General features: G+C 35.7%; 2 protein-coding genes across 8 annotated transcripts in view; one reads left to right on the forward strand and one right to left on the reverse strand.

Annotated features, from left to right (window-relative positions):
• LOC134854214 (protein O-glucosyltransferase 3-like) overlaps nt 1–13079 on the reverse strand; it is a 72481-nt gene extending 59402 nt beyond the window's left edge. The window contains exons 1-6 of one of the 2 annotated variants that reach the window (XM_063870380.1): nt 12857–13079; nt 10818–11029; nt 6593–6670; nt 5541–5713; nt 4791–5075; nt 210–465 (exon numbers count right to left, since the gene is read on the reverse strand). In XM_063870380.1, coding sequence (XP_063726450.1) covers nt 210–465; nt 4791–5075; nt 5541–5713; nt 6593–6670; nt 10818–11029; nt 12857–12935 — 1083 coding nt within the window. In that variant the 5' untranslated portion in view covers nt 12936–13079. The remainder of the gene's footprint in view (nt 1–209; nt 466–4790; nt 5076–5540; nt 5714–6592; nt 6671–10817; nt 11030–12856) is intronic. The other variant, XM_063870381.1, reaches the window with a different exon arrangement.
• Nucleotides 1–27307, forward strand: part of LOC134854597 (protein Hook homolog 3-like) — a 377820-nt gene that overhangs the window by 72221 nt on the left and 278292 nt on the right. The window lies entirely within an intron of this gene.

Consider the following 27307-nt stretch of genomic DNA (forward strand, 5'->3'; position numbering starts at 1 on the left):
CGCATAAGTTTGTCAAACGCTGAAAAATATTATAACGTGTAATAATCATTAATTGAAGATCCAAAAACTTTCGAAAATGGGAGAGCAGTTGTCAATAATTGGTGCTTGGGTACTTGCTTGTCAACAAATTGCTAAGAAGCAAAAATCCAAAGAAAAAAAATTTTAGTTCATTTTCAAAAGTTGACTCTCAAAAAAATGAAAGAAATTACCTGCAACACCCTGTAGTAGTAGCAGTATATCAAGTTGGGCGTCAAGTTGTTCATAACAAACTCCCTCCCTTTCTTCCCAATCTTCTGAGCTGTGACGTCATTATCTCTGGCCCAGTCGATCTTGTTCACGAGGTCGGAGAGGTTTGCGTGAAAGGGTATATAATGTGTCCACGGTATGAGTTGGCTGTAGAAATGCTCGTAGTAATTGGATTCGTGTTTGAAAACAACACTGTTTCCAGCCAACAAAATCGGGAGTCTAAACAGCGAAATTTTTAAACAAAAAATCCCGGTTTAAATCAATTAAAAAATATCTATCACAAATCGATTGTATGATTACGTCTCAGATGGCATAATTCCCAAATGACATAAAAATGAAAAATTTCCCAAATGGCATAAGTTTCATGCAACAGTTGCATTGAAAAAATCGAGATCAATTTGTTCGTGAACAATGTGAGAAAATTAGTCAAATTGTCAATTCAAATGTTGATTGACATTTTATCTTGAAAAAGTTGTAGAATTTTTTATTAAAAGCAAGAAGCATAAGCTTGCGGTTATTAATAAGCTTCTTGTGGTCATTTTTTTGACAAATTTGTTGCGTAAATTTGTTTAGAAACAATTAATTCGAAAATCTTGTGCACATGATTTCGTTACTGACAAAATGTTAGAATTAGAAATTGATAGAAAACGTTTAAATTACAATGAAAACTTGAAATTTATGCTATTTGGGAAAAGTTTTTATTTTTATGCCATTTGGGAGTTATGCCATTTGGGAAGTTACCGATTGTATCTACATTTTTAAGAGATACTATGTAAACAAAGACCATTTATTTCATATTTTTCAATTTTTTTCGGAGACAATCATGTTCGTTCACTAACACAATTATAGTCAATCGGCTCAAACTAGACTTCGTATTCCTGCGATTGTGTACCCCCACTCAGTAAAAAGAAAAAATAAGCGATTATATTATAACTACAATGGTACTTACAGCAAAATTATAATTAATTATAAACTCCAGTTTTAAGTGTTTAAAGGACTTAATATCCGTTATAATCCATGATAACATTTTTGGTGACATTTTAATAAATTATAATCAATTATAATTGATTATCATTTTTCCGAAAACTCTTACATTCTCTTATGATCTATTATATTCTAATAAAATAGATTATAATCCCTTTTTCTATCAAAATATTATTTCACAAGAAAAATCAATTACAATGGATTATAATTCAGCTATTCTGCATGAAAAAACAGTAAAAATCAGTAACAAGTAAGAAGCAATAAGCCAGAGGCGGATCTAGGACTTTCGAGAGGGGTTCTTCTAATCCCTAAAAAAGTTGACTAGATTAATTCCAAGCTCTCCCAAGGCATTTAAAAGACCCTGTTTTTGTCAAATTTATGCGCTGCAGGCAAAGTTTTGAGAAAGAAACGAGCCAAAAAAGGCGTTTTTAGGCACTTTTTGGAAACATTTGACCAAAAAATTGCTTTTTTTTCGGCGAGCACCTCCCTCAAAATTAATATATATTAGGAGCCTTTAAAAAATTTAGGGTCAGTAAGCCAAAAGGATATCTCAAAACGGTGGAGGGGACCTCAAAATAATGGGGTGGAAATAGGGAGACCTTTTGGGTCGGTAGGGGGTCGAATCCCTTCCTAAATCAGCTGGTGGCTATAAGTAAAAAAGTACAGTTTCTTTTAATTCGGTAACCAATAGAAAGGCACACGTAAAAAAAACTAAATTAAAACGAAACGAAGCGATGACGTTTGTTGAATAATAATAGAATATAATCCATTATAAGGTATTATAATTCAATAAAATTTGAGAAACAAAAATTTCATAAAATAATCGATTATATTTGATTATAATCGATTTTTAATGATTTTTTGTTTCGAAAAATAATAACATTATGAGCCATTTTTAATCGATTATTATCAACTCTTTTGGGAACTTATGGACACTGACAATAAAAATCCATTAGAATCTATCAGTTTCTCTTTTTACTGAGTGCGGGTAGGGTATGTTACTGACCTTCGAATAATCAACTGCCGAACAATTTGAACTGTGAAAAACGTTTCTGTGAAAAGTTGACACAAAGAAGTTTCATGAAAAGCAACGCTTCCGTGCTCTTCAATTTTTGCAAATAATTGTTCGAAATTTTATATGAATTTAGGTTTCTCTAGACCTTTTGTGGACTTTTCGAGTAAATTTTCTATTCGAGCTATTTATATGCAGAGATTATATGATTTTATAGCCACAAAATAAGCCAAGAAGAACCATAAGAACCTGTTTCTAGAACCAAAACTTTCCTGTTGTCATATATAAGGCTATCGAATATGGTTCATTTTTTTTCTAAGGATATCTACGTGGTTTGTAATGTTTAATTGATTGTTAATACAAAATGTTTTTTTAACTACCTTGTTCACCTGCTTATGTTCTACTATACGCTATACGGTAAAACTGCAAAAAACGGCTAAAAAAACCTTTCAACTAAACGAAAATTGATGTTGCCCGAAAAGTTTATATGAAGGTTGAAACCGTTGAGTAAGAAGAAATCAACCAATTACGCAATCATTTGTTAATAGTGTAACAAGGACAGTCTTTCAGGAGAAGAGCCCTGAAGAACTCCTGTACGCTAATTTTTGTTGACCGGAAAGATTGTTGTCGACATTTTTAAACATATTATTGTCAATTTGAAAAACAATTTGTTTTGAAATCATTAAATTTTTTTTTCCTGAAAATATAAGCGTTCATTTGATCTTGAGTAAAAGAAAGAATATCCGCAATACGTTTGCTCTGTATTTTATACAAAGAGACATTCCTTTGCATTTTTGCTTTTTTTCTTTGAAATCCCGTACTGAACTTTTTGTGCCATTTCACGGCTGATCATCCATTTAGAAGGGGAGAGAATATTCTCAGGACTGTTCCCCCATTATGTAGGGCTGTTCACAAGTGAGCATACGTATTTTTCTGCAGACCTGGTCGTACCTGGATCTTACAAGATCAGACCTGAGTGAGACATGTTTATACCTGTCGCAGACATGTTCATGCCTGCCGCAGACATGATAACGCCTGACTGAAAACTTGACAAATTCAGACTTGATTACGTCATCTCAGATCAAGCATATATTTCTCTTATTTATTTATACATTACTCGTGTCCCATATTTGTACTTCGTATCTTGACTAATCGGTCTTTGATGTCAAAAATTATCACTTTTTCAGATTTTGTTCGAAATGACCTTATCCAAATTTGTAGCCATTTGTAGCTGTACCTTGCTAAGTCAAATTACTTTGATTACTGTTCCTTTTTCCGTAGCGAAAGTAACGGAATATTTGTGCTCGGTGTGGGGTTTTTTCTTCAGACAAATTTCGACTTTTTAACTAGCCATTTTTGACAAAATTTTATCAGATCATTCGAAAGCTTTTACGTTTTATGTTGACAGGAAACAGAGAAAACTATCCACAATCCCCGCTATCAACGACTCCCTGCTTGCCATTACAGAAAGGGGCATCTACCCACTACAGTAAATTTTTAACCAAAAATTTCATCGATGTCAGAAAATATCTAAAAAAAAACAAAAATTTGATGTAAAGTTTCACATTATTAAGCTGAGTTTATGATGTTGTTGGAATTAAACCATTTCTTGAAATATCTTATGATACTGAAGATACCGATTTGAAGCCATTTTTTTTCTATTTTTTTATTCTGTTTATTAAAAAAAGAGTGTAGCAAAAACTACCAGTTCAGGCGTTTATGCAGGTGTGAGCATGTTCCGATCAGGTTTGGTCATGTATCCTGCAGGTGTGGGCATGTTCAGCTCAGGTATGACAATGTATCCTGCAGGTGTGAGCATATTCAGTTCAGGCATGATCAAATATCCTGCAGGTGTGAGCATTTTCGGTTTAGGCATGATCATGTATCCTGCAGATGTGAGCATGTTTAGTTCAAGTATGATCATGTATCCTGCAGGTGTGAGCATGTTCAGTTCAGGCATGATCATGCATGCTGCAGGTGTGAGCATATCTTCAGTTAGCACACCTGATGCAGGTCTGATGCAAGTATGTGCATGCCGAATAAAGACAAGCTGCACATCTGTTACAGACATGAATTTTGTACAATTTTACAATTATCAGATATGATTTTGGCCAAAAAGTTCGGTACGGGATTATGCTTAGCTTATCCGTTTTTTTTTCATAAATTGACTTCAACAATCGTTAACTATATAATCACTGAGAAATTAGGACTTCAATCCAGTGAAGTTTCCAAAGTAAGAAAAAAGTTGCTAATTGCGAAATTTAAAAAAAAAGTAGTTTTTGTAATTTGTTTGCAACCAGCTATTTGACGATGTGAATGACGAGAGGACCAACCAGTGTTCAAATGCTTGATTTTCAGTTCCGAATTAATATTAAAAGAAAATTTAATATATAACCCCATTAAAACAGTGAATTCGTTACAAGGTACAACAATAAGCACCAAATAAAAATCACAGAGATCCGTTTTAAAATGGATAATACTGGTAATGAGACTTTTGAGAAGCAAAAAAATTAAATTGAGTCAAAAGACCACTAATGAAAAATTGAACCTGTAAGCCGCAACGGTTCCGTCCATATTAATCTGATACTTGAAGTCATGAAATTTATTCATGCTCACTCGTTCCACTTTGCCCAGCTCCTCCTCCTCCCCCGCGCGGCGGAAAAAGAAATAGTTTGTAAGGCCGGCATCCAACTTGTCTGGATATCTCTTCGCGAGACGAACTAGTTCAAGTCTTTCTTTTCGACTGTCTCTGCCTCGAAAGAATCCTTTTTCTATTTTTTGCTCCCATTCAGTCAAACTTGACGCAGCAGTCGTTTGCACGTCAACAGACTCTCTGAATTTCAAAACAAAATTGTGAGATAATTGTAATTTATTATGAAAAGAGATTCATTTCACTAATTTAAACTGCTTTAAATTTTTGAAACTTATAATTTATGGCTGGGAAAAAAATTAAGTTTTGCTGCAGCCGAAACCTGGAAAAGTTTTATGAGTTGACTAGGGATTTTGCAGTTTTCAAGATCTTCATCGAATTTCAATTGATGGTTTTGTGTAGCTTTGACAAAATGCAGTATTTGTATAAAGTGCAGTATTTGACCTGAATATCTCAGCTTATTTGAAAAAAAAATGATGGTTCGAGTCTTGACCTGAACTTTGCTCGTTGTTTCTGATAGTCACGCTACATTTTTTAATTTTTTTTGAGGGGGGGAGGGGAAGGGAGACTTTATAAACCAAATAATTCGTACAAAACATATTTTAGAGATCTCTCAATCGCTTTCAGGAAGACATAAGACATACTCACTGAAGTAATGACGAGTATGTCTTCTTAGTCAAGTCCCAAGTGGGTACACTGATGTCTCGAGTGTCCTTTGATCCTCCCCAAGTGAGAATAGCCAGTGGTGACTCATCCACTTTCCGCTTTTCACCAGGCCAATCGCCCAGGTTCATCACAAACTCAGTGTCCTCAAGTTTGACCTTGAAAATTTGACCAAACATTTTTATCTTGGTCATAAAACAACAAATTTGCGAGAGCAAGTGAATGTCCCCTCTCAAGCTAGGGGTGGGGAGGTAAAGATTGTTCTAAGTTGGAACTTTTAGCCAATCAGAATCGATCCTTTTACATGCAGCACTTGGTCTATCTGGGGGGAGGATGTCTAGTTGATCCGTTTCGTGCAACAAAATAGCAGTCTAAAATAACAGCCCAAATATGGAACAGAAAATTCTCAAAAAAGCCTCGCAACACTTAATCAGAAACGGAGTTATAACTGGAACCAAAAAAAAAAACGATGAAGTTGAGAAGTTTAAATTAACGTTTTAGGAGATGAGTTCAGGGTTTAAAAATGTTCCAAACTCATTGACCAGCGTGCATGTAAAACCATGATCTGGGCTTTTAAGTTATTCTACCCAAAATTTGTAACTTTGCGAAGCCATTCTATAAAGCAGAGAACAAATCACAGATCGCACACGATTGGTCAAAACCAATGCGCTAATTTTTTTGTTACATGATTTCTAACAAAGCCCAACTTGAATCAGATGTGAAGCCGGTCATTTATTCCTCCTGGAGCGTTTTCTGTTTTTTTTGTGGGTTTGGGCAAACAAAATGACGCACCTTATTGGAAAGGAACTCGATTTTTCTCACGAAACAGTCTACGCGAGTTGGTCATTTTGGCTAACTTGTAAATCTAGGTTAAGTTGCGAATATAATATTTCGAGCTGGCGCTGTAATCTGGTTGGCTAACACTAGCCAATCAAATGCAAACAAAAAATTAGGATCAAATTAGTTTAAAGTGAGGAATAAAAAAGAACCCGTCTTTTCAACATCTATAAAGTAACACAGAAATAGTTTGCGCTCACCTTGCGTAGAAGAGAAAGGAAAATTTCGTCGCTGAATTTCTTGAAATCTCCGTGTTTTCCATACTGACGCCGGTACAGCTGAAAAGAGACGAATTGAGGCGCTCGAATATATATTGATCATGTTGGTGGACCTAATGTTCGCTTTATAACAGATCGGCCAAAAATTTAACGAAAAATCTTGCTACAAAACTTGGGTCTTATTCACTGAAGGGACGAAGGGGTCTAAAAATAATATCCTCCCATCCATACCCATGGGAAGAGGATGTCAACGTGGTTCTAAGTCGGAATTTTCACTTCATCAGTATCAAGCATTTTGTAAGCAGAGCTTAGCAATATTAGTTAGAATTAATTGCTGGGGTGGAAGATTTTAACTTGGTCCATCTGGGGGGGGGGGGGGGGGGATTTTAACTCCTAAGTTCCGTTAAAAAGCGATAAAATGAAACTTGGTCCACCCACATTATCGTTAAATAGTTGAATCATCGCGGCCAGGAGTTTTAAACAATGTTTTAGCAGCTGAAAACATTAGCCAAAATTGACGACAATGTAGAGCTTTGTCAAATAATGAACTTGATTTCAAATCACTTGTGAAACTTTATCCAGACAATAAAAATTTCAGTAAAAAAATTCAACTGAGCAAAAGTTTTTTTACGATCATTTTAGCTAGTAGTTTTAATCCGTGAGGCGACAGTTCGTTGCAAGCGACGATTGGTCGCAAGCGACTATTCGCTGAATTTTTAAAGGCAACCATTCGCACCAAGCGTCAATTAGCATCAATTAGCAGCACAAGCGTCAATTAGCATCAATTAGCAGCACAAGCGTCCAAGCGTCAATTAGCAGCACAAATAACTGCCAATTGGGGGATTGGATCAAGAAACGATGCGAACTGAGCAAACTATTTTGCGCTGGTTGTGGGGAGGTTAAAATTGCGCTGGTTGTGGGCAATTGCGCTGGTTGAGGAGCGAGCGATAAAAAATTTCAATTTAGCACCTTTTTTAAATTAAATATCAAGTTGAAATGAATTAACAGTAGAGATTGGAATAATTTAATGTTACAATGATCAAAAAGAGTTAAAAACACTTTGGTTTTGTTTCATTATAAATCAATATGCTTTACAATTTGTCATGTGCGAGCGAGGAAAACAGCAGCTTGTCCACGACGGAGAACTATGATTCTAAACCGCCACAACAAAATAACCGATAAATCCAGCTGGCGATGTGCGAAGAGACTATCCAAAATCTGTTCCCATCATTGCAGATAAAATGGTCAAAAAGTATTCCATGCGGCCCAGAACTAAAACAGTGAGTAAAATGTTCAAAAATTTTGCAACGTGCGCGAACTTAAATTTTACAAAATAAGACCTTTTTTGCTTTAAAAACATTCAATTAGCATGACCGCAAGGCAAAGGTTTTTTTGAGGGAAAACTGACCTCACCCAGTGAAAAAAACATAACCCCTTAAACAAGCTAATTTCTTAAAGACTGGGGGAAAGGAAAAACATCATTGGAGCCTCTCAGGATCATGTACGTGGCAAACACTGGGAGTATCAGCCTGGATACGGTTTTTAACTTACCTAAGTACAAGTCACTCGCCAGAACTCTTCAGCGACAACGAGCAACTGATTCCGCTTTGCACTCAAATAAAGACATTGCCGTGCCTTACGAATTGAGCAAGAGTGTGATGGAGATAAATTCCTCCTTTTTGATTCAGGGTCGGATGACAAAGACCGGTTGTTAGTATTTACCACTGACGAGAGCTTAAAAACTTCTGAAATTAACAGAGTCTGTCATGGAGATGGGAACTTTAAAGCTTTCGTAAACTTTCACAAATCATGCTTTATTTAACAACTAAACTGTTCCATTAGATTTCTTTGTTCTTCAAAACAAAGTGAAGATCAATACATTCGAGCCTTCAGACAGTTGAAAGAAATGAACCCAGGACTTGAGCCCTGGCAGACTGTGGTAGATATTCGGAAGGCTTTAACTAACACTTTTCAGAAGGTTTTCGACCGTTTGAATGTAAAAAGATGCTTTTTTCATTTCGCACTGACCATTTGGCGCAAAATATGAGAGATTAGACGAGCACCAGTGCATCGAGAAGATAAAAACACACACATGCTTTTAAGGTCATTCCTTGCTTTTGCTTGACTTTGAAATCGGCCTGACTTCTGTGTGGTCTGAAATTTCCGACCAAAGTGACGAGTCCCCCTACATTGATTACGTCGATTACTTTGTATCAACTTGGGTTGGAGCTATCCTCCGAGGACGCAGAGGGGTAGAGCAATTCCCTATTTCACTCTGGAACCAGTTCGAAAACGCAAAAATTGGAAAACAGAAAACCAGCAACTCAGTCGAGGGATGGCATATGGGGGTGGGGTGTGCTCATCCCAGATGGGGATGGGGTGTGCTCACCGCACCATTCACAATTTTATCCAATTCCTGAGAAAAGAACAAAGTTTGTGGGAGAACAAATAGGCAAGAACAATTGCCGGAGAAAGTACCGGCAAGGTGGTCAAGCCAGATTAGTTGAACTCTTTAGGCATTATAGTTACAATATTATTCTCTAGCAACTTGAAGGCCTCTCATTCAATTTTGATTCTTGCTTCTGTGTTCATTAATTTCTGTATTCCTTAGTTTTTGTGTTCTTTAATTTCACCCTTTCATCTAATATCTTTTGATCTGATCAAAGTTTTTACCGCTACTAATTGTCGCTTCCTACGAGTCGTCGTGTGCTGCGAATAGCCGCTTTTACAAACACGCTACTAATGGTCGCTTGCAACGAATCATCGAATGCGAAGAACTATCGTCATGCCGTTTTAATCTATTCGAAGTTTTCATTGAAATTCTAAACCATGTTGTTTGAACTTGATTGGCTTATTAGCCATCCAAGATTCAATCAAAAAAATTTGTGTTCAAGAAGTAGAATTACTGATTTTGGTTCGTTTAGTGCTGAAGACCACAAACATCGACTAGGTTCATACATGTCCGCACTCGAGTTTCATGAGAACTAATTAAATTTTGGTCCAAATATCCATTATAATGCAATACAATTAAAATTTTAGATCCTGAAATAGATTAAACGTACAAAAGATGTGTGGGAGTAGAAGAAAGGAGCGGTGGTTCGGGCTTTTATGCTGGGGCGGAGTCTCAAAAACAAAAAGCACACTAAATTTTAGCATCTGGCTGAGAAAAATTGTTGTTTTTTTATCTCAAAAATTAACCCTTTCATCGCAAAAATAAACCAGTACATTTTTTTCAAACACTAATACTATTTAACCATTTTCAAGATGAGGCGAAAAATCCACGCGTGATAAACCGTTCAAAAACCGCTCAAACCGCTCATTTTGAAGCAAGATTTTGATTGTCTTAAAATCTTGCTTCAAAATTGAAGCGTAATTGTCTTAAAAAAACCGCTCAAACCGCTCAAATCTTGCTTCAAATTAGGTGAAAAATCTCAACTCGGGCGTGCAAAAGGACCAGCATACGACCTCTGACACTTTACAGAGAATCTCTGTCGGTCAACTGGTCAAAAATTACATTCAATTTTTTGTGTTGTTTTTCTGGGTTGGGTCTTTTCTGTGATGCGGCACAAACTGACCAAAACAATGATTAAGCTAATACGCTTGGATTTCAGATTTCAGCAAGAGTTTCACACTTCTTTTGCATTTGGTAAATTCATCCAATCAAATATCAAAATTTTAAAATAGCAAAAAGATGAGCTTTGGGTCGTATAACAGAAAAACAAAACTACATTGATTCACCCTCATGTAACAAGCACGGATTTTGGTGTGGCTAAAATCTCCGAGTTTTCGCACGAGAGGCGGATAGTTAACCACTGCACAACACTTCCATCGTCCAGAATCTTTTGTGTTTTTTATAGCGATGGTTTTGAAACAAGAAGTAGATTAGAGCTATCACAGCATGGCAACTGCATGACGGATCGAGTCAGTTGCGATTGACCAAAATAAGACAAAAAGATCTCCCTGTCAAATTTTCTCCAAGATTTGCTGAGCCCGCCCTCCCCTCTTAGAATGAACAAAGGAAAATCTTCCACCCCAGCATTTAACTCGAATTAAATTTGCTGAGCGCTGCATCTAAAATGCTTGATTCTGATTGTTGCTGACTGGCTGAAAACTCCAAATTAGAACCTAGTTAACAGTTAACATCCATCCCTAACCCTTTGGTTAGGAAAATGATAATCTGGTTTTAATCGACAAATTTATTGCTAACCTGGTTGTCTTTTACTGTATAGTGAATCATAGAGTGGCTTCGATTGAACCTCTCAGGAACTTCATGTGCCAATCGACTAATATTGATGACCGGAAATGTCTGGAAGTCCAGTTGGATTTGGCCAAAGTAGTCGCCAGGTGGACACTCTATGGCCTCTGTCCATACATTTGGGTCATTATGAGGACATGGGCACTCTTCGGCTAAGAGACCATCTTAAAAATATATATAATTCAATTTCATTATTTTAAGGCAAGAAACTTTTCCAAAAAATGACCAAGTTTTTCCAAAAAAAAAAATTACGTTTTTGGTATAAAATTCCTTGTAAAATTGTTAAAAGTATCTTAAATGGCTACAATTACCAAATGCAGTTTATCTGCGTGGTAACTGCGAGTTACACTCTGGGTTTTCTTATGACAAAAAATCCGTGTTTATTGTTTCGGATGAAGCACAAAATTTCAAAACAAAATTTTTGTATTTTCTTTTGTGGAAAAAATGCTTTTGATACAATTTCACAAATTGTATCATATGCTTAGTAGGACCATTTTAAAATGGTTAGTAGGACCATTTTAAGAAAAAGTACAGTTAAAAATCCAAACTCGACCAAATTATAAAATTGATTATCAAAATCTCTCGAAAATATTGTTTGTCCCTTATTTACATGCAAGCTATTGTTACGGTGTCCTTTAATTTAATACCAGCCAATTTAACACTACAATTTAACACCTAGTCATTTTACTACTAAACAATTTTAATCAACAACAATTTAACTCCTATTTCCCAGTTTGACAACGTACGTTTTAACATCTAGTCATTTCACTACTAAAGTGAATGCTATATGATTTCTTTGTCTTAAATCTTATCACTCCAAAATTGATCCTGCAATTAACGAAAGCATCATATTAAAAAACTTGGTATTTCTTAGTTATAGAATTAAGTTCAAAAAATGATTGATTTTTTGATTTTTGGTATTGATTGAATCATTTTTTAAATTTCCATCCCGGCTGAAAATGTCTGGAAAGTTCTGCCATTTTAGACCAAGGCCGTCTAATTATTTGCGGGCATTTGAAAATCATTGAACTACTGCTTGTTGTTCCAACTTTCAAAGAAAATGGAATATTTATGCTCGGTGTGGTTTTTTTAATCAGTCAGTATTCGGCGATCGAAATAACAATTTTTAACAAAAAAAACTAAATCCCGTTGAAGACATCGACTCCCTGAATTCTAATGTAAACAGATATTTTGTTTCAGATCAGTTTTTTGCAAATTTCTGGGAGTTTATGTTTTGCCAATTTGGCCATACTCTGGACTAATTTATGTGCGATTCGAACATTTCATTCATAATGTTGAAAGCGTCATGCGAATTTTTTATGCGTGGCGAAATATCCCGCTAACAAAATCGTTCCAATTGATTTGAAGCTATAGCTAATCGATCGCATAAGTTTCGTACGACTCAAATTTTTACACTTGATATGTGATGTTATCCAAAATTTATAGATTATCGAATAGTTTTTGGGAAAAGAAAATACTGAGAATCTATAAATTTTCGACAACATCAAATATCAAGTGTGAAAGATTGAGCCGTACGAAACTAATACGATCGATTAGCTATAACCTCAATTCGATTGGAACGATTATATCATGCGGGATAATTTGCCACGCGTAAATAATTTGCGTTACGTTTTCAACATTGTGAATCAAATGTTCGAATCGCACATAAATTAGTCCAGAGTATGGCCGAATTGGCAATTTACAAACTCCTAGAAATTTGCAAAAACTAAGATTGCCCGTATATCAGGGCTAATGCCTCTGACCATGCCCCTGAATCTCTATCGAATAGTTTTTGGGAAAAGAAAACACTGAAAGAGATTAAGGGACATGGTCAGGGGCATTTGCCCTGATATACGAGCAGTCTTATTTTTGGTTCTCTTTGGAACGATTCATTGAAATTATTGGCAAAGTCATTTCTGTTCAAAACAATTTGGATGAAAACGGTTTTAAGTTATAAAAATGGTTTTAAAATGTAGCGATGTCGTGCAAACCTGGATACACATGTGTGAACACTTCAGATCCATTCAGTGCGACAACTAGGTTGACCCCATAAGGTGATGATGCGTACATTTTCCATCTAATGATGTAAGATCCGTCCTGATAATCCAGTACTTCTGATCTGTATCTAGGTCTATTGATTCTAGACTGCGTACTATCTGGATTTGCACGGAGCGAATTGTGAAGGGAAAATGTGACTGTGCCGACTGACGAAATAATTCTGGAACAGAAACTGCTCAAAAACAATTGTAACAAAAACTAATGTGAATCAGAGACCACCTAACACCATATCGGTTCGTGTCCTGAGAGCTATACCGTGCTGATTTAAATTAACCGGACAAAACGCGTTAAACTTAAAATTTAAAACGCGTTTGCCTCAAATTGGGATGAGTTTAGGTGAAAACTTATGAAGATAAAACTAGTTCAAAATTTTAGCCGAATTAATACGGTGTAATCTGTTTTGCGGAATTCGGGCCCAAAAATTTACCACAAAAATTGGTCTTTTTGGCTTTTCTTAGTTAATCTAAAATTACGCCGATTATACCCAGTCGATCACAGACACAATTAATTCAAAGTGAGCCCCTTACGTAGCCCAACAAACTTTAAATAGGGTAGATTCTCCAAACCATTGTATAAATTGATTTATTATGTTTGATAGACAAAAAAAGGTCGTTTTTACTATATAAAATACCAGCTTTTTATTTAAAAACAATTTTTAATCGGTTGCAATTTTTTTTGGAGAATATACCCTTCCTAAAGTTTGTTGGGCTAAAAAAGAAGCTCACTTTGATATAATTATAACTGTGATCGACTCGGTACGTTTGGTAATTTACACCGCATTAATTCTGCTCACATTTTAAGCTAGTTTTAATTTGATAAGTTTTCAACTAAACTCAACCCAATTTGAGGAAAACGCGTTTTAAATTCCAAATTTAGCTTGTTTTGTCCAGTTAATTTAAATCAGCACTGTATTATAATTGCAACCCATTTTAAAATGGATCAAAGACCACCTAACACCATCTCAGTTCATGTCCTGAGAGCTATATAATAAGTGTAAGAAAAATTAATATGAATCAAAAATCATCTAACACCATATCGGTTCATGTCCTGAAGGCTATATAATTAGTTTAACACAAATTAACATGAATCAAAGACCACCCAACACCATATCGGTTCAGGTCCTGAGAGCTATATAATAAGTGTAATACATAATAATATGAATCAGAGACCACGTAACACCATTCGGTTTATGTCCTGAGAGCTATACAATACGTGTAACACAATTTAATTTGAATCAAAGACCACCCACCACCATATCGGTTTATGTCCTGAGAGCTATAATATTAGTGTAACATAAATTATTACGAATCACAGACCATTAACACTTTATCGGTGCAGGTCCTGAGAACTATATATTAAGTGTAATACAAATTAATATGAGTCAAAGACCACCTAACACCATATCGGTTCATATCCTGAGAGCTATGCAATACGTGTAGCATTATTTAATATGAAACACAGACCACCTAACACCATATTGGTTCACGTCCTGAGAGCTACATAATAAGTGTAAAACGAATCAATATGAATCAAAGACCATCTAACAACATATCGGTTTATGTCCTGAGAGCTATATAATTAGTCTAACACACATTAATTTGAATCATAGACCACCTTACACCATATCGGTTCATGTCCTGAGTGCTACATAATTAGTGTAACACAAATTAATATGAATCAAAGACCATCTAAAACCATATCAGTTCATGTGCTAAGAGCTATATAAAAAGTGTAAGAATAATAATATGAATCAAAGACTAATATCGCTTCATGTCCTGCTAGCTATATAAAAAGTGTAAGACAAATTAATATGAATCAAAACCATCTAACACCTTATCGGTTCATGTCCTGAAGGCTATATAATTAGTTTAACACAAATTAACTTGAATCAAAGACCACCCAACACCATATCGGTTCAGGTCCTGAGAGCTATATAATAAGTGTAATACATAATAATATGAATCAGAGACCACCTAACACCATATCGGTTCATATCCTGAGAGCTATGCAATACGTGTAGCACAATTTAATATGAATCAAAGACCACCTAACACCATATCAGTTCATGTGCTGAGAGCTATATAAAAAGTGTAAGAATAATAATATGAATCAAATACTAACTAACGCTATATCGCTTCATGTCCTGCTAGCTATATAATAAGTGTAAGACAAATTAATATGAATCAGAACCATCTAACACCATATCGGTTCATGTCCTGAAGGCTATATAATTAGTTTAACACAAATTAACTTGAATCAAAGACCACCCAACACCATATCGGTTCAGGTCCTGAGAGCTATATAATAAGTGTAATACATAATAATATGAATCAGAGACCACCTAACACCATTCGGTTCATGTCCTGAGAGCTATAAAATACGTGTAACACAATTTAATTTGAATCAAAGACCACCCAACACCATATCGGTTCATGTCTTGAGAGCTATAATATTAGTGTAACATAAATTATTACGAATCACAGACCATTAACACTATATCGGTGCAGGTCCTGAGAGCTATATATTAAGTGTAATACAAAGTAATATGAGTCAAAGACCATCTAACACCATATCGGTTCATGACCTGAGAGCTGTATAAAAAGTGTAACACATATTAAGATGAATCAAAGACCACCTAACACCATATCGGTTCATGTCCTGAGAACTATATAATAAAAGTAACACAATTTAATATGAATCACAGACCACCTAACATCATATCGGTTCCTGTCCTGAGGTAAATTCAAATGCATTTGGTAATTTCATCCAATCAGAATAAAGCATTATTATCAAAATTTTAAAACAGAAAAAAGATGAACTTTGGGTCGTATAACAGAAAAAAAATGAAAACCGAAAACATTGACAGAAAACATTGGTTCACCCTAAAGCATCAAGCACGGATTTTAGTGTGGCTAAAATTTCCGAACTTTGGCTCGAGAGGCGGATAGTTAACCTCTGCACAACACTTCCATCGTCCAGAATCTTTTGTATTTTTTCATAGCGATACTTTTGAAACAAGAAGTAAATTAGAGCTATCACAGCATGGCAACTGCATGACGGATCGAGTCAGTTGCGATTGACCAAAATGAGACAGACAGATCTCCCTGTCAATTTTTCTCCAAGAATTGCTGAGCCCGCCCTCCCCCTCTTAGAATGACCAAAGCAAAATCTTCCACGCCAGCATTTAACTCGAATTAAATTTGCTAAGCACTGCATCTAAAAGGCTTGATTCTGATCGTTGCAGACTGGCTGAAAACTCCAAATTAGAACCTAGTTAACATCCATCCCCAACCCTCGCACCATTGGAGGGGGGGGGGGGGGAGGAATTGAGGGTTGGGAAAAAGATAATCTGGTTTTAATCGACAAATTAATTGCTAAACTGGTTGTCTTTTACTGTATAGTGAATCATAGAGGGCTTCGATTGAACCTCTCAGGAACTTCATGTGCCAATCGACTAATATTGATGACCGGAAATGTCTGGAAGTCCAGTTGGATTTGGCCAAAGTAGTCGCCAGGTGGACACTCTATGGCCTCTGTCCATACATTTGGGTCATTATGAGGACATGGGCACTCTTCGGCTAAGAGACCATCTTAAAAATATATATAATTCAATTTCATTATTTTAAGGCAAGAAACTTTTCCAAAAAATGACAAAGTTTTTCCAAAAAAAAAGAAAATTACGTTTTTGGTATATAATTCCTTGTGATATTGTTAAAATTATCTTAAATGGCTACAATACCGAATGCAGTTTATCTGCGTGGTAACTGCGAGTTACACTCTGGGTTTTCTTATGACAAAAAAATCCGTGGTTAGTGTTTCGGATGAAGCACAAAATTTCAAACAAATTTTTTTGTATTTTCATTTGTTGAAAAAATGCTGATGATACACATGTGTGAACACTTTAGATCCATTCAGTGCGACAACTAGGCTGACCCCATAGGGTGATGATGCGTACTTTCTCCATCTAATGATGTAAGATCCGTCGTGATAATCCAGTACTTCTGATCTGTATCTGGGTCTATTGATTCTAGACTGCGTACTATCTGTATTTGCACGGGGCGAATTGTGCAGGTAAAAGGTTTACTGTGCCGACTGAGGAGTTAATTCTGGAACAGAAACTGCTCAAAACAATTGTAACAAAACGAATGTGAATCAGAGACCACCTAACACCATATCGGTTCATGACCTGAGAGCTATACCGTGCTGATTCAAATTAACCGGACAAAAAGCGTTAAACTTGAGATTTAAAACGCGTTTGCCTCAAATTGGGATGAGTTAAGGTGAAAATTTATGAAGATAAAACTAGCTTAAACTTTTAGCAGAATTAATATGGTAAAATTTGTTTTGCGAAATTCGAGCCCAAAATTTTACCACAAAAATGGGTCATTTTGGCTTTTCTTAGTTAATCTAAAATTACGCCGATTATACCCAGTCGATCACAGACACAATTAATTCAAAGTGAGCCCCTTACGTAGCCCAACAAACTTTAAGCAGGATGTATTCTCCAAAACAATGTTTACAGGATTTAGGTTTGTTTGATAGACAAAAAATGTAGTTTTTACTATAGAAAATATCAGCTTTTTCATTTAAAAACAATTTTTAAACGGTTCAAATTTTTTTTGGACAATATAACCTTCTTAAAGTGTGTTGGGCTACATAAGGGACTCACTTTGATATAATTATATCTGTGATCGACTTGGTGTTTTTGGCGTAATTTTTGATTAACTAAAAAAAGCCGAAACGACAAATTTTTATGGTAAACTTTGAGCTCGAATTTTGCAAAACAACTTACACCGCACTTATTTTGCTAAAAATTTAACCTATTATTATCTCCATAAGTTTTCACCTAAACTCAACCCAATTTGAGGAAAACGAGTTTTAATTTTCAATTTAGCTTGTTTTGTCCGATTAATTTAAATCAGCACTGTATAATAAGTGTAACACAGTTTAGAATGGCTCAAAGACCACCTAACACCCTAACGGTTGATGTCCTGAGGGCTAAATAATAAGCGTAACACAATTTAAATGAGTCAAAGACCATCAAACACCATATCGGTTCATGTCTTGAGAGCTATATAATAAGTGTAACACAAATTAATAAGAATCGAAAACCACCTAACACCATACCGTTTCATGTCCTGAGAGCTATATAATAAGTGTAATACAAACTATTTTGAATCAAAGACCACCTAAAACCAAATTTATGCATGTCCTGAGAGCTATATAATGAGTGTAACACTAATTAATATGAATCAAAGACCACCTAACACCATATCGATTCATGTCTTAAGAGCTATAAAAAAAGTGTAACACAAACAAATGTGAATCACAGACAACCTAACAACAGATCGGTTCCTGTCCTGAGGTAAATTCAAATGCATTTGGTAATTTCATCCAATCAGAATAAAGCATTATTATCAAAATTTTAAAATAGAAAAAAGATGAACTTTGGGTCGTATAACAGAAAAAAAATGAAAACCGAAAACATTGACAGAAAACATTGGTTCACCCTAAAGCATCAAGCACGGATTTTAGTGTGGCTAAAATTTCCGAACTTTGGCTCGAGAGGCGGATAGTTAACCTCTGCACAACACTTCCATCGTCCAGAATCTTTTGTATTTTTTCATAGCGATACTTTTGAAACAAGAAGTAAATTAGAGCTATCACAGCATGGCAACTGCATGACGCATCGAGTCAGTTGCGATTGACCAAAATGAGACAGACAGATCTCCCTGTCAATTTTTCTCCAAGAGTTGCTGAGCCAGCCCTCCCCCTCTTAGAATGACCAAAGCAAAATCTTCCACCCCAGCATTTAACTCGAATTAAATTTGCTAAGCACTGCATCTAAAAGGCTTGATTCTGATCGTTGCTGACTGGCTGAAAACTCCAAATTAGAACCTAGTTAACATCCATCCCCAACCCTCGCACCATTGGAGGGGGGGGGGGGAGGAATTGAGGGTTGGGAAAAAGATAATCTGGTTTTAATCGACAAATTAATTGCTAAACTGGTTGTCTTTTACTGTATAGTGAATCATAGAGGGCTTCGATTGAACCTCTCAGAAACTTCATGTGCCAATCGACTAATATTGGTGACCGGAAATGTCTGGAAGTCCAGTTGGATTTGGCCAAAGTAGTCGCCAGGTGGACACTCTATGGCCTCTGTCCATACATTTGGGTCATTATAGGGACTTGGGCACTCTTCGGCTAAGAGACCATATTTAAAAATATATATCAAATTAATTTCATTATTTTCAGGCAAAAAATTTTTCCAAAAAATGACAAAGTTTTTCCAAAAAAAAAGAAAATTACGTTTTTGGTATATAATTCCTTGTGATATTGTTAAAATTATCTTAAATGGCTACAATACCGAATGCAGTTTATCTGCGTGGTAACTGCGAGTTACACTCTGGGTTTTCTTATGACAAAAAAATCCGTGGTTAGTGTTTCGGATGAAGCACAAAATTTCAAACAAAATTTTTTGTATTTTCATTTGTTGAAAAAATGCTGATGATACACATGTGTGAACACTTTAGATCCATTCAGTGCGACAACTAGGCTGACCCCATAGGGTGATGATGCGTACTTTCTCCATCTAATGATGTAAGATCCGTCGTGATAATCCAGTACTTCTGATCTGTATCTGGGTCTATTGATTCTAGACTGCGTACTATCTGTATTTGCACGGGGCGAATTGTGCAGGTAAAAGGTTTACTGTGCCGACTGAGGAGTTAATTCTGGAACAGAAACTGCTCAAAACAATTGTAACAAAACGAATGTGAATCAGAGACCACCTAACACCATATCGGTTCATGACCTGAGAGCTATACCGTGCTGATTCAAATTAACCGGACAAAAAGCGTTAAACTTGAGATTTAAAACGCGTTTGCCTCAAATTGGGATGAGTTAAGGTGAAAATTTATGAAGATAAAACTAGCTTAAACTTTTAGCAGAATTAATATGGTAAAATTTGTTTTGCGAAATTCGAGCCCAAAATTTTACCACAAAAATGGGTCATTTTGGCTTTTCTTAGTTAATCTAAAATTACGCCGATTATACCCAGTCGATCACAGACACAATTAATTCAAAGTGAGCCCCTTACGTAGCCCAACAAACTTTAAGCAGGATATATTCTCCAAAACAATGTTTACAGGATTTAGGTTTGTTTGATAGACAAAAAATGTAGTTTTTACTATAGAAAATATCAGCTTTTTCATTTAAAAACAATTTTTAAACGGTTCAAATTTTTTTTGGACAATATAACCTTCTTAAAGTGTGTTGGGCTACATAAGGGACTCACTTTGATATAATTATATCTGTGATCGACTTGGTGTTTTTGGCGTAATTTTTGATTAACTAAAAAAAGCCGAAACGACAAATTTTTATGGTAAACTTTGAGCCCGAATTTTGCAAAACAACTTACACCGCATTTATTTTGCTAAAAATTTAGCCTATTTTTATCTCCATAAGTTCTCACCTAAACTCAACCCAATTTGAGGAAAACGAGTTTTAATTTTCAATTTAGCTTGTTTTGTCCGATTAATTTAAATCAGCACTGTATAATAAGTGTAACACAGTTTAGGATGGCTCAAAGACCACCTAACACCCTAACGGTTGATGTCCTGAGGGCTAAATAATGAGCGTAACACAATTTAAATGAGTCAAAGACCATCAAACACCATATCGGTTCATGTCTTGAGAGCTATATAATAAGTGTAACACAAATTAATAAGAATCGAAAACCACCTAACAGCATACCGTTTCATGTCCTGAGAGCTATATAATAAGTGTAATACAAACTATTTTGAATCAAAGACCACCTAAAACCAAATTTATGCATGTCCTGAGAGCTATATAATGAGTGTAACACTAATTAATATGAATCAAAGACCACCTAACACCATATCGATTCATGTCTTAAGAGCTATAAAAAAAGTGTAACACAAACAAATGTGAATCACAGACAACCTAACAACAGATCGGTTTACATCCTGAGTGCTAAATATTACACCATTTCGCAGAACAATTTACACCGCATTAATTTTGCTAAAAATTAAAGCTAGTTTTATCTCCATAAGTTTTCACCTAAACTCAACCCAATTTGAGGAAAACGAGTTTTATTTTTCAGTTTAGCTTGTTTTGTCCGGTTAATTTAAATCAGCACTGTATATTAGTGTAACACAATTTAGGATGGCTCATAGACCACCTAACACCATATAGGTTGATGTCCTGAGAGCTAAATAATAAGCGTAACACAAACTAATTTGAATCAAAGACCACCTAAAACCATATTGATGCATGTCCTGAGAGCTATATAATGAGTGTAACACTAATTAATATGAATCAAAGACCACCTAACACCATAACGATTCATGTCTTAAGAGCTTTAAAAAAAGTGTAACACAAACAAATGTGAATCTCAGACCACCTAACAACATATCGGTTTACATCCTGAGTGCTATGTGATAAGTGTAACTCAAAATAATATGAATCAAAGACCACCTAACGCCATATCGTTTCATGTCTTAAGAGCTATATAATGAGTGTAACAAAAACTATTGCGAATCACAGACCACCTGAAACCATAGCGGCTCATGTCCTGAAAGCTATGTGATAAGTTTAACACAACTTAAATTGAATCAAAGACCACTTAACACCATATCGGTTCACGTCCTGAGAGCTATATAATTAGTTCAACACAAAATAATATGAATCAAAGACCACCCTACACAATATCGGTTCATGTCCTGAGAGCTATATAACAGTAAAACACAAGCTAACCTGAATCAAAGAGAACCTAACACCATATCGGTTCATAGACTGAGAATTATATTATAAGTGTAACACAAATTAATATAAATCAAAGACGCTCAAACACCATATCGCTTCATGTCGTGAGAGCCAAATAATAAGTGTAACACAAGTTAATATGAATCAAACACCACCTAACACCATATCAGTTCATGTGTTAAGAGCTATATAATAAGTATAACACAATTCAATATGAATCAAAACCGCCTTAATCTTTATCGTTTCAAATCCTGAGAGCTATAGAAAAAATGTAACCCAAACTAATGTGAATCACAAACCACCTAACATCATGTCGGTTCATATTCTGAGAGCTATACAATAATTAAAACACAAATAAATATGAATCAAAGACCAACTATTACCATATCGGTTCATGTCTTGAGAGCTATATAATAAGTGTAACACAAACGAATGTGAATCACAGACCACCTAACACCATATCGGTTCTTGTCTTAAGAGCTATATAGTAAGTGTAACACAAACTAATGTGAATCACAAACCACCTAACATCATGTCGGTTCTTATTCTGAGAGCTATACAATAATTGTAACACAAATAAATATGAATCAAAGACCAACTAACACCATATCGGTTTATGTCTTGTGAGCTATACAATAAGTGTAACATAAACTAATGTGAATCACGGACCACCTAACACCATATCGGCTCATGTCCTAAGAGCTAGATAGTAAGTGTAACACAATTTAATATGAATCAAAGACCGCCTTAAACCTTATCGGTTCATATCCTGAGAGCTATATAATAAGTGTAACACAAACCAATATGAATCAAAAACCACATACCACCATATCGGTTCATACTCTAGGAGCTATATAATAAGTGTAATACAAATTAATATGAATCAAAGACCAATTAACACCATATCGGTTCATGTCTTGAGAGCTATGTAAAAAGTCTGACACAAACTAATGTGATTCACAGACCACCTAACACTATATCGGTTCATGTCTTAAGAGCTATATACTAAGTGTAACACAAACTAATGTGAATCACAGACCACCTAACACCATATCGGTTCATGTGCTAAGAGCTATATAATAAGCTTAACACAATTTAATATGAATCAAAGGCCGCCTTACACCATATCGGTTCATGCGTTAAGAGCTTTATAATAAGTGTAACACAAACCAATATGAATCAAAGACCACATACCACCATATCGTTTCATACTCTAAGAGCTATATAATAAGTCTAACTTAAATTAATATGAATCAAAGACCAATTAACACCGTATCCTTTCATGTCTTAAGAGCTATATAATAAGTGTAACACAAATTAATATGAATCAAAGACCAACACCATATCGGTTCATGTCTTAAGAGCTATATAGTAAGTGTAACACAAACTAATGTGAGTCGCAGACCACCTTACACCATATCGGTTCATGTGTTAAGAGCTATATAATAAGTGTAACACAAATTAATATGAATCGTGGTCAATTCATCTGTACTCATTGACTTTCTTCTGACATTCCGAACAAGGAGCCTCAATAGTTGGGGCACTTCTGTTGCCGATTTGGATCAGCTTCCAACTTGCCTGCACCACCTGTGTTGCCTTGTGTTAGCTTGCCTCGTATGAAAAATAGTCTTCAAAAAATAAAATCTAGCTTTTAAAACTTTTGTTTAACTTTGGGTTAAGATGATGAAAGTTACTAATCGCCACTGCATAGTTCTAGCTTGATAAACCTTCATTGCAGCCATTGCATATATAATTAATCATATTTTTATCTCGGAAAAGGGGCTGGAACACAATTCGCGACTAGGTTCTAATAAAACAATACTTTTAAACGACTCAAGAGCGGGCGAAAAAACGGAATTGATTGTGGTAAAAAGCCTTGCTGAAAATATTCACAATTCGCAGAAACTTCTGAAAGAATAGAAGAATAAATTTTTAATATGGTTTGTAGAGAGTTCAGAAAATTAATTGGCTTAACTAAAAGTTGGTCCTCAAAAAAATTATTAAATTTCCAAGATTGATAACAAAGAACACAATAGTTCTACCACACCTCAAAATTTTACTTCAAATGTTTTCAATCTTTTGGAGTTAACTAATACATTGGAGGAACTTGCCCATAGAATCCAAATACAAATATGGCCTACAAAAAACGCCGATAAGTCTATCAATTTTTGTCCATGCAACACAAAAACAAACCGTGTTTTGGCCGCAGATTCAAAATTACATACGGATTTTGAAATACTATTCTGAGAAATATTGATAATGTATTTGCATTTTTTTTTGCTTAAATCTGCTGCTTTTACTGAATCAAGCTATTTTATGACCATTGACAAACATTAGAAAATTGGCGGAAATTTTTGTCGATTCTGGTATGCCTAGAGTGTCTAGAAATTGTTCTCAGAAGTTTTAACTTAGCTTTTCCACTAGTTGTCTCAGTGCCTTTTACTGACGAAAAATTCAAGATACGATCTATTGCCACCCATAATTACATATTTTCCCTTATGATTTTCAATCATGCCCGCATAATTTAGCTGTAGCTCTTGACCAGGCTGCGTGAGCAGTGGTAGAGGTTCAAAGTCAAATTTCGGCGTTAGGTATTCTGCGTTCTTACCATATTTAGTGCAACTACGACTTTCTTCTGCAAAGTTTACTATGTCTTTATGCATGTGCGGCCATCACAGGTATCGCAAAATTTCCATTATTTTTCTCGGCCTGGGCGTCCTTTGTGTAATCTCTTCATGACCACTGGACATATCTGCACTATTACCTCAAGGTAATTGTCGACCAAAATGCACTAGTCTACCACAGCCATCTGGTTCCAGAGCGCGTTCGTGTACAGTCCCATGAGTTGGAATCCCTGCTTGTCACCTTTCTCCACCACTCTTCTAATTCTATCAGTCCACGAGTCTTCCAAAGTAGAATCCACCATCAGATTTTTGCAGAACAATCTCGATAGATTTGACAGCCCTTCTTTCCACAGCTGCTTTGACGTTCAAAAAATCTCTTTTTGAGACACATGGCTACTTCACGTTTTTTTCCTGAGTGTCCTTGTCGTTTTTGTGTGTAGTGAGATCCACCTCGAGCACTTGGATTGAGTCTTGAATCAGTCTGTTCGATTTGTTTAGATTTTATTTGGTTTAAATCTCATCTATGGTAGATTCTAGTTCGTGGTTACTGCTGGGTGGTTTCCTCGATCTTCCCTAATAAATAGCCAGAAAGAAAGCAACTGATTGTCCACCTCTCAATGTTCTTTGCTGAATATATCCCATTTGACTCTGTATTGCGGTTGTCTTCTTTCGCTCTCCGAACTGTCCCGGTTCCTCCTGCTTCTTCTGATTATTTTTCTTGTTCTTTTGAGGATTTCGTCACCTGTTCCTCTTCCGAAACGTCATTCGTATTGCTCAAAGATCTCTGCAGCAGGGATCTTAAGGTTTTTTTGCGGCTTTCTCTCCTCCATTTTTTTCTGGTGCATCTGACCATCAGTCGTAGCATTTATACTGATTTCTTTTTTTATACTCTCATTTGCGGTTTGATTGTTCCTTTTTGTGATTTTTTTTTAAAATTATTTCCCACCAGCTGATTTGGAGTTAAAATAAGCGAAAAAACTTATTTGCAAGAGAGAGCTGCCGTTAATGCAGTTTTGACGGTCGCAAAAGTCGATATATTCAATTCCGGTCGAGCTTTGTTCTTTTTTGACCAATTTGGTTGCGATGGCAACCGCTGAATGACGTATTGAGCACTTCACTTGTTTTCAATGTTCTAGAATGTTCTAGAAAGTTTTTGTCCTGGTTCAGCAAAAACCTTTTCACAAGCCTACTGCACATCCAGTCTACTGCTATGTGAAAAGCATCGAGTGCCGTAACTACTAACTTTTCGTCCGATACTGATTCGGGCCATGGTTCCCCATTTGTTTCCCTGGATGATAGATAGTTCGCTATCCTAATTTTTCAACCGTTGTATGAACAGGTAAACCTAGTTAATATGTTTTAATTGACCTATTCACGTCCAGAGCCGAGGTTAGGGCTTTATGATCAGTTGATATGGTGATTTTTCGCCTAGGAGATTTATTATATCTATCCACCGCCCACACCAATGCAAGATTTTCTAATTCGTTTTTCGATTTTTTTTTCTGGTGTGTTCAAGTATCTGTAGGCGAATGATATTGGTGTCCGTTTCTCTTCTTCTCATTTTTTTTCTAAGAAGGCTCGTAGACTTTAATGGCTGGGTTCAAATTTGATTCGTGTTCCTTTTTTCGAATCGTAATAATGTTTTTGAGAAATCTTTGCCACTGATTTAATTTCAATGATAATTGTGTATTCATCTCCCCATTCAAATTTGCCAAGGGGGTCAAGTTTTTCAACTTCTTTTTAAGTATTTTTTTTCAGTATTGATCTATGTTTTTCCGTTAGACTCGCCCCGTTTGGTACAAACTTTGAGAGATAATTTATACTGCCTAAGAACGACCGATGATGTTTTAAAATTGCAGGGGGCGGATTTTGTGATTTTGGCGTGAAACCTGAAATTGATAGATGGTGACCCAACCAATTTAATTTGTTTTTGAAGAATTCGGATTTCGAAATTATTAATGATAGATTTTCTCTATCAGATTTTTTGATGACTTTGCTTACAATTTTTTCATATCCACTTTTTCCTCTTTTGATGAATAAGATTGTCGCCCAGAGAGCAAAATGTGCTCTCATCGTGATTAAATGTTCTGTTCATGGCTTTTTAGAAATCGGCCGGCATGTCCGCTGACCCATAAAATTATTTTAAATTATAGGTTTTCCTGGCGTTACCTCCTATTATGATGATATTACTTTGTCTTGGTGCGTCAGGAGCTAATTTTAGGAGCGTCAGGAGCTATAACTTGCCCATTTTCTGTTCAGTAGTAATCTGACTCATTCAATCGAGCAGTTCGTCAATATTCGGCATTTGGTATTTGTTTTTAAACAGTTGCGGGTTTATTGCTTTGGTGTCAAATACTTCCGTTTTGACGTTTTGGCGTTTTAACTTGAAATTGATTAGGGGTTCTCCTCTCTTTTTCTTGAATCGGGTTAAAGTGGTAATTGAATTTCTGGCTAAATATGTGATTTTTCCTGTCGTTCAAACACTTGTTTAAATTTGAAAAATGATTCTAACCTGTCGATTAATTGCACAGTAGCAAAGTTTGGACAAATCCTGAGGAGCTGGTCGTTGTTTGGTAGAAATGCCCATTAGTCCCTGGAAGTCCAGTCTCATTATAGTTCTGGTTCTTTTTTCTGTGACCAGGAACGGTGCTTCAAAGCATCAAAGTTTGTCTTCAAAACTCCAAGAGTTAGTATAGTTTTTTTTTGTTATCAACAAATTAGGCTGCCATATTAGGTTTTTCCGAGGGATAAGTTTTGATTTCCGGAATTATCAATGATTTCTTTTGTTGTTACCCAGTTGAGAAACGATATTGGACTGCCCGTCTCTTTTGTTAGTTGTATTATTTGATTTTCTATCCAGCCAGTGCCTTCGACTACTTCTTTTTTTTGACTTCGTGTCTCTTAGTAGGTGAATTATCTGAACTACAACCTCTTTTTTTCCTAATTTGTTATGATTAAAAATCTTTTCCTGAA

This window comes from Symsagittifera roscoffensis, chromosome 9 (assembly GCF_963678635.1).
Source record: "Symsagittifera roscoffensis chromosome 9, txSymRosc1.1, whole genome shotgun sequence".
Classification (NCBI taxonomy): domain Eukaryota; kingdom Metazoa; phylum Xenacoelomorpha; order Acoela; family Convolutidae; genus Symsagittifera; species Symsagittifera roscoffensis.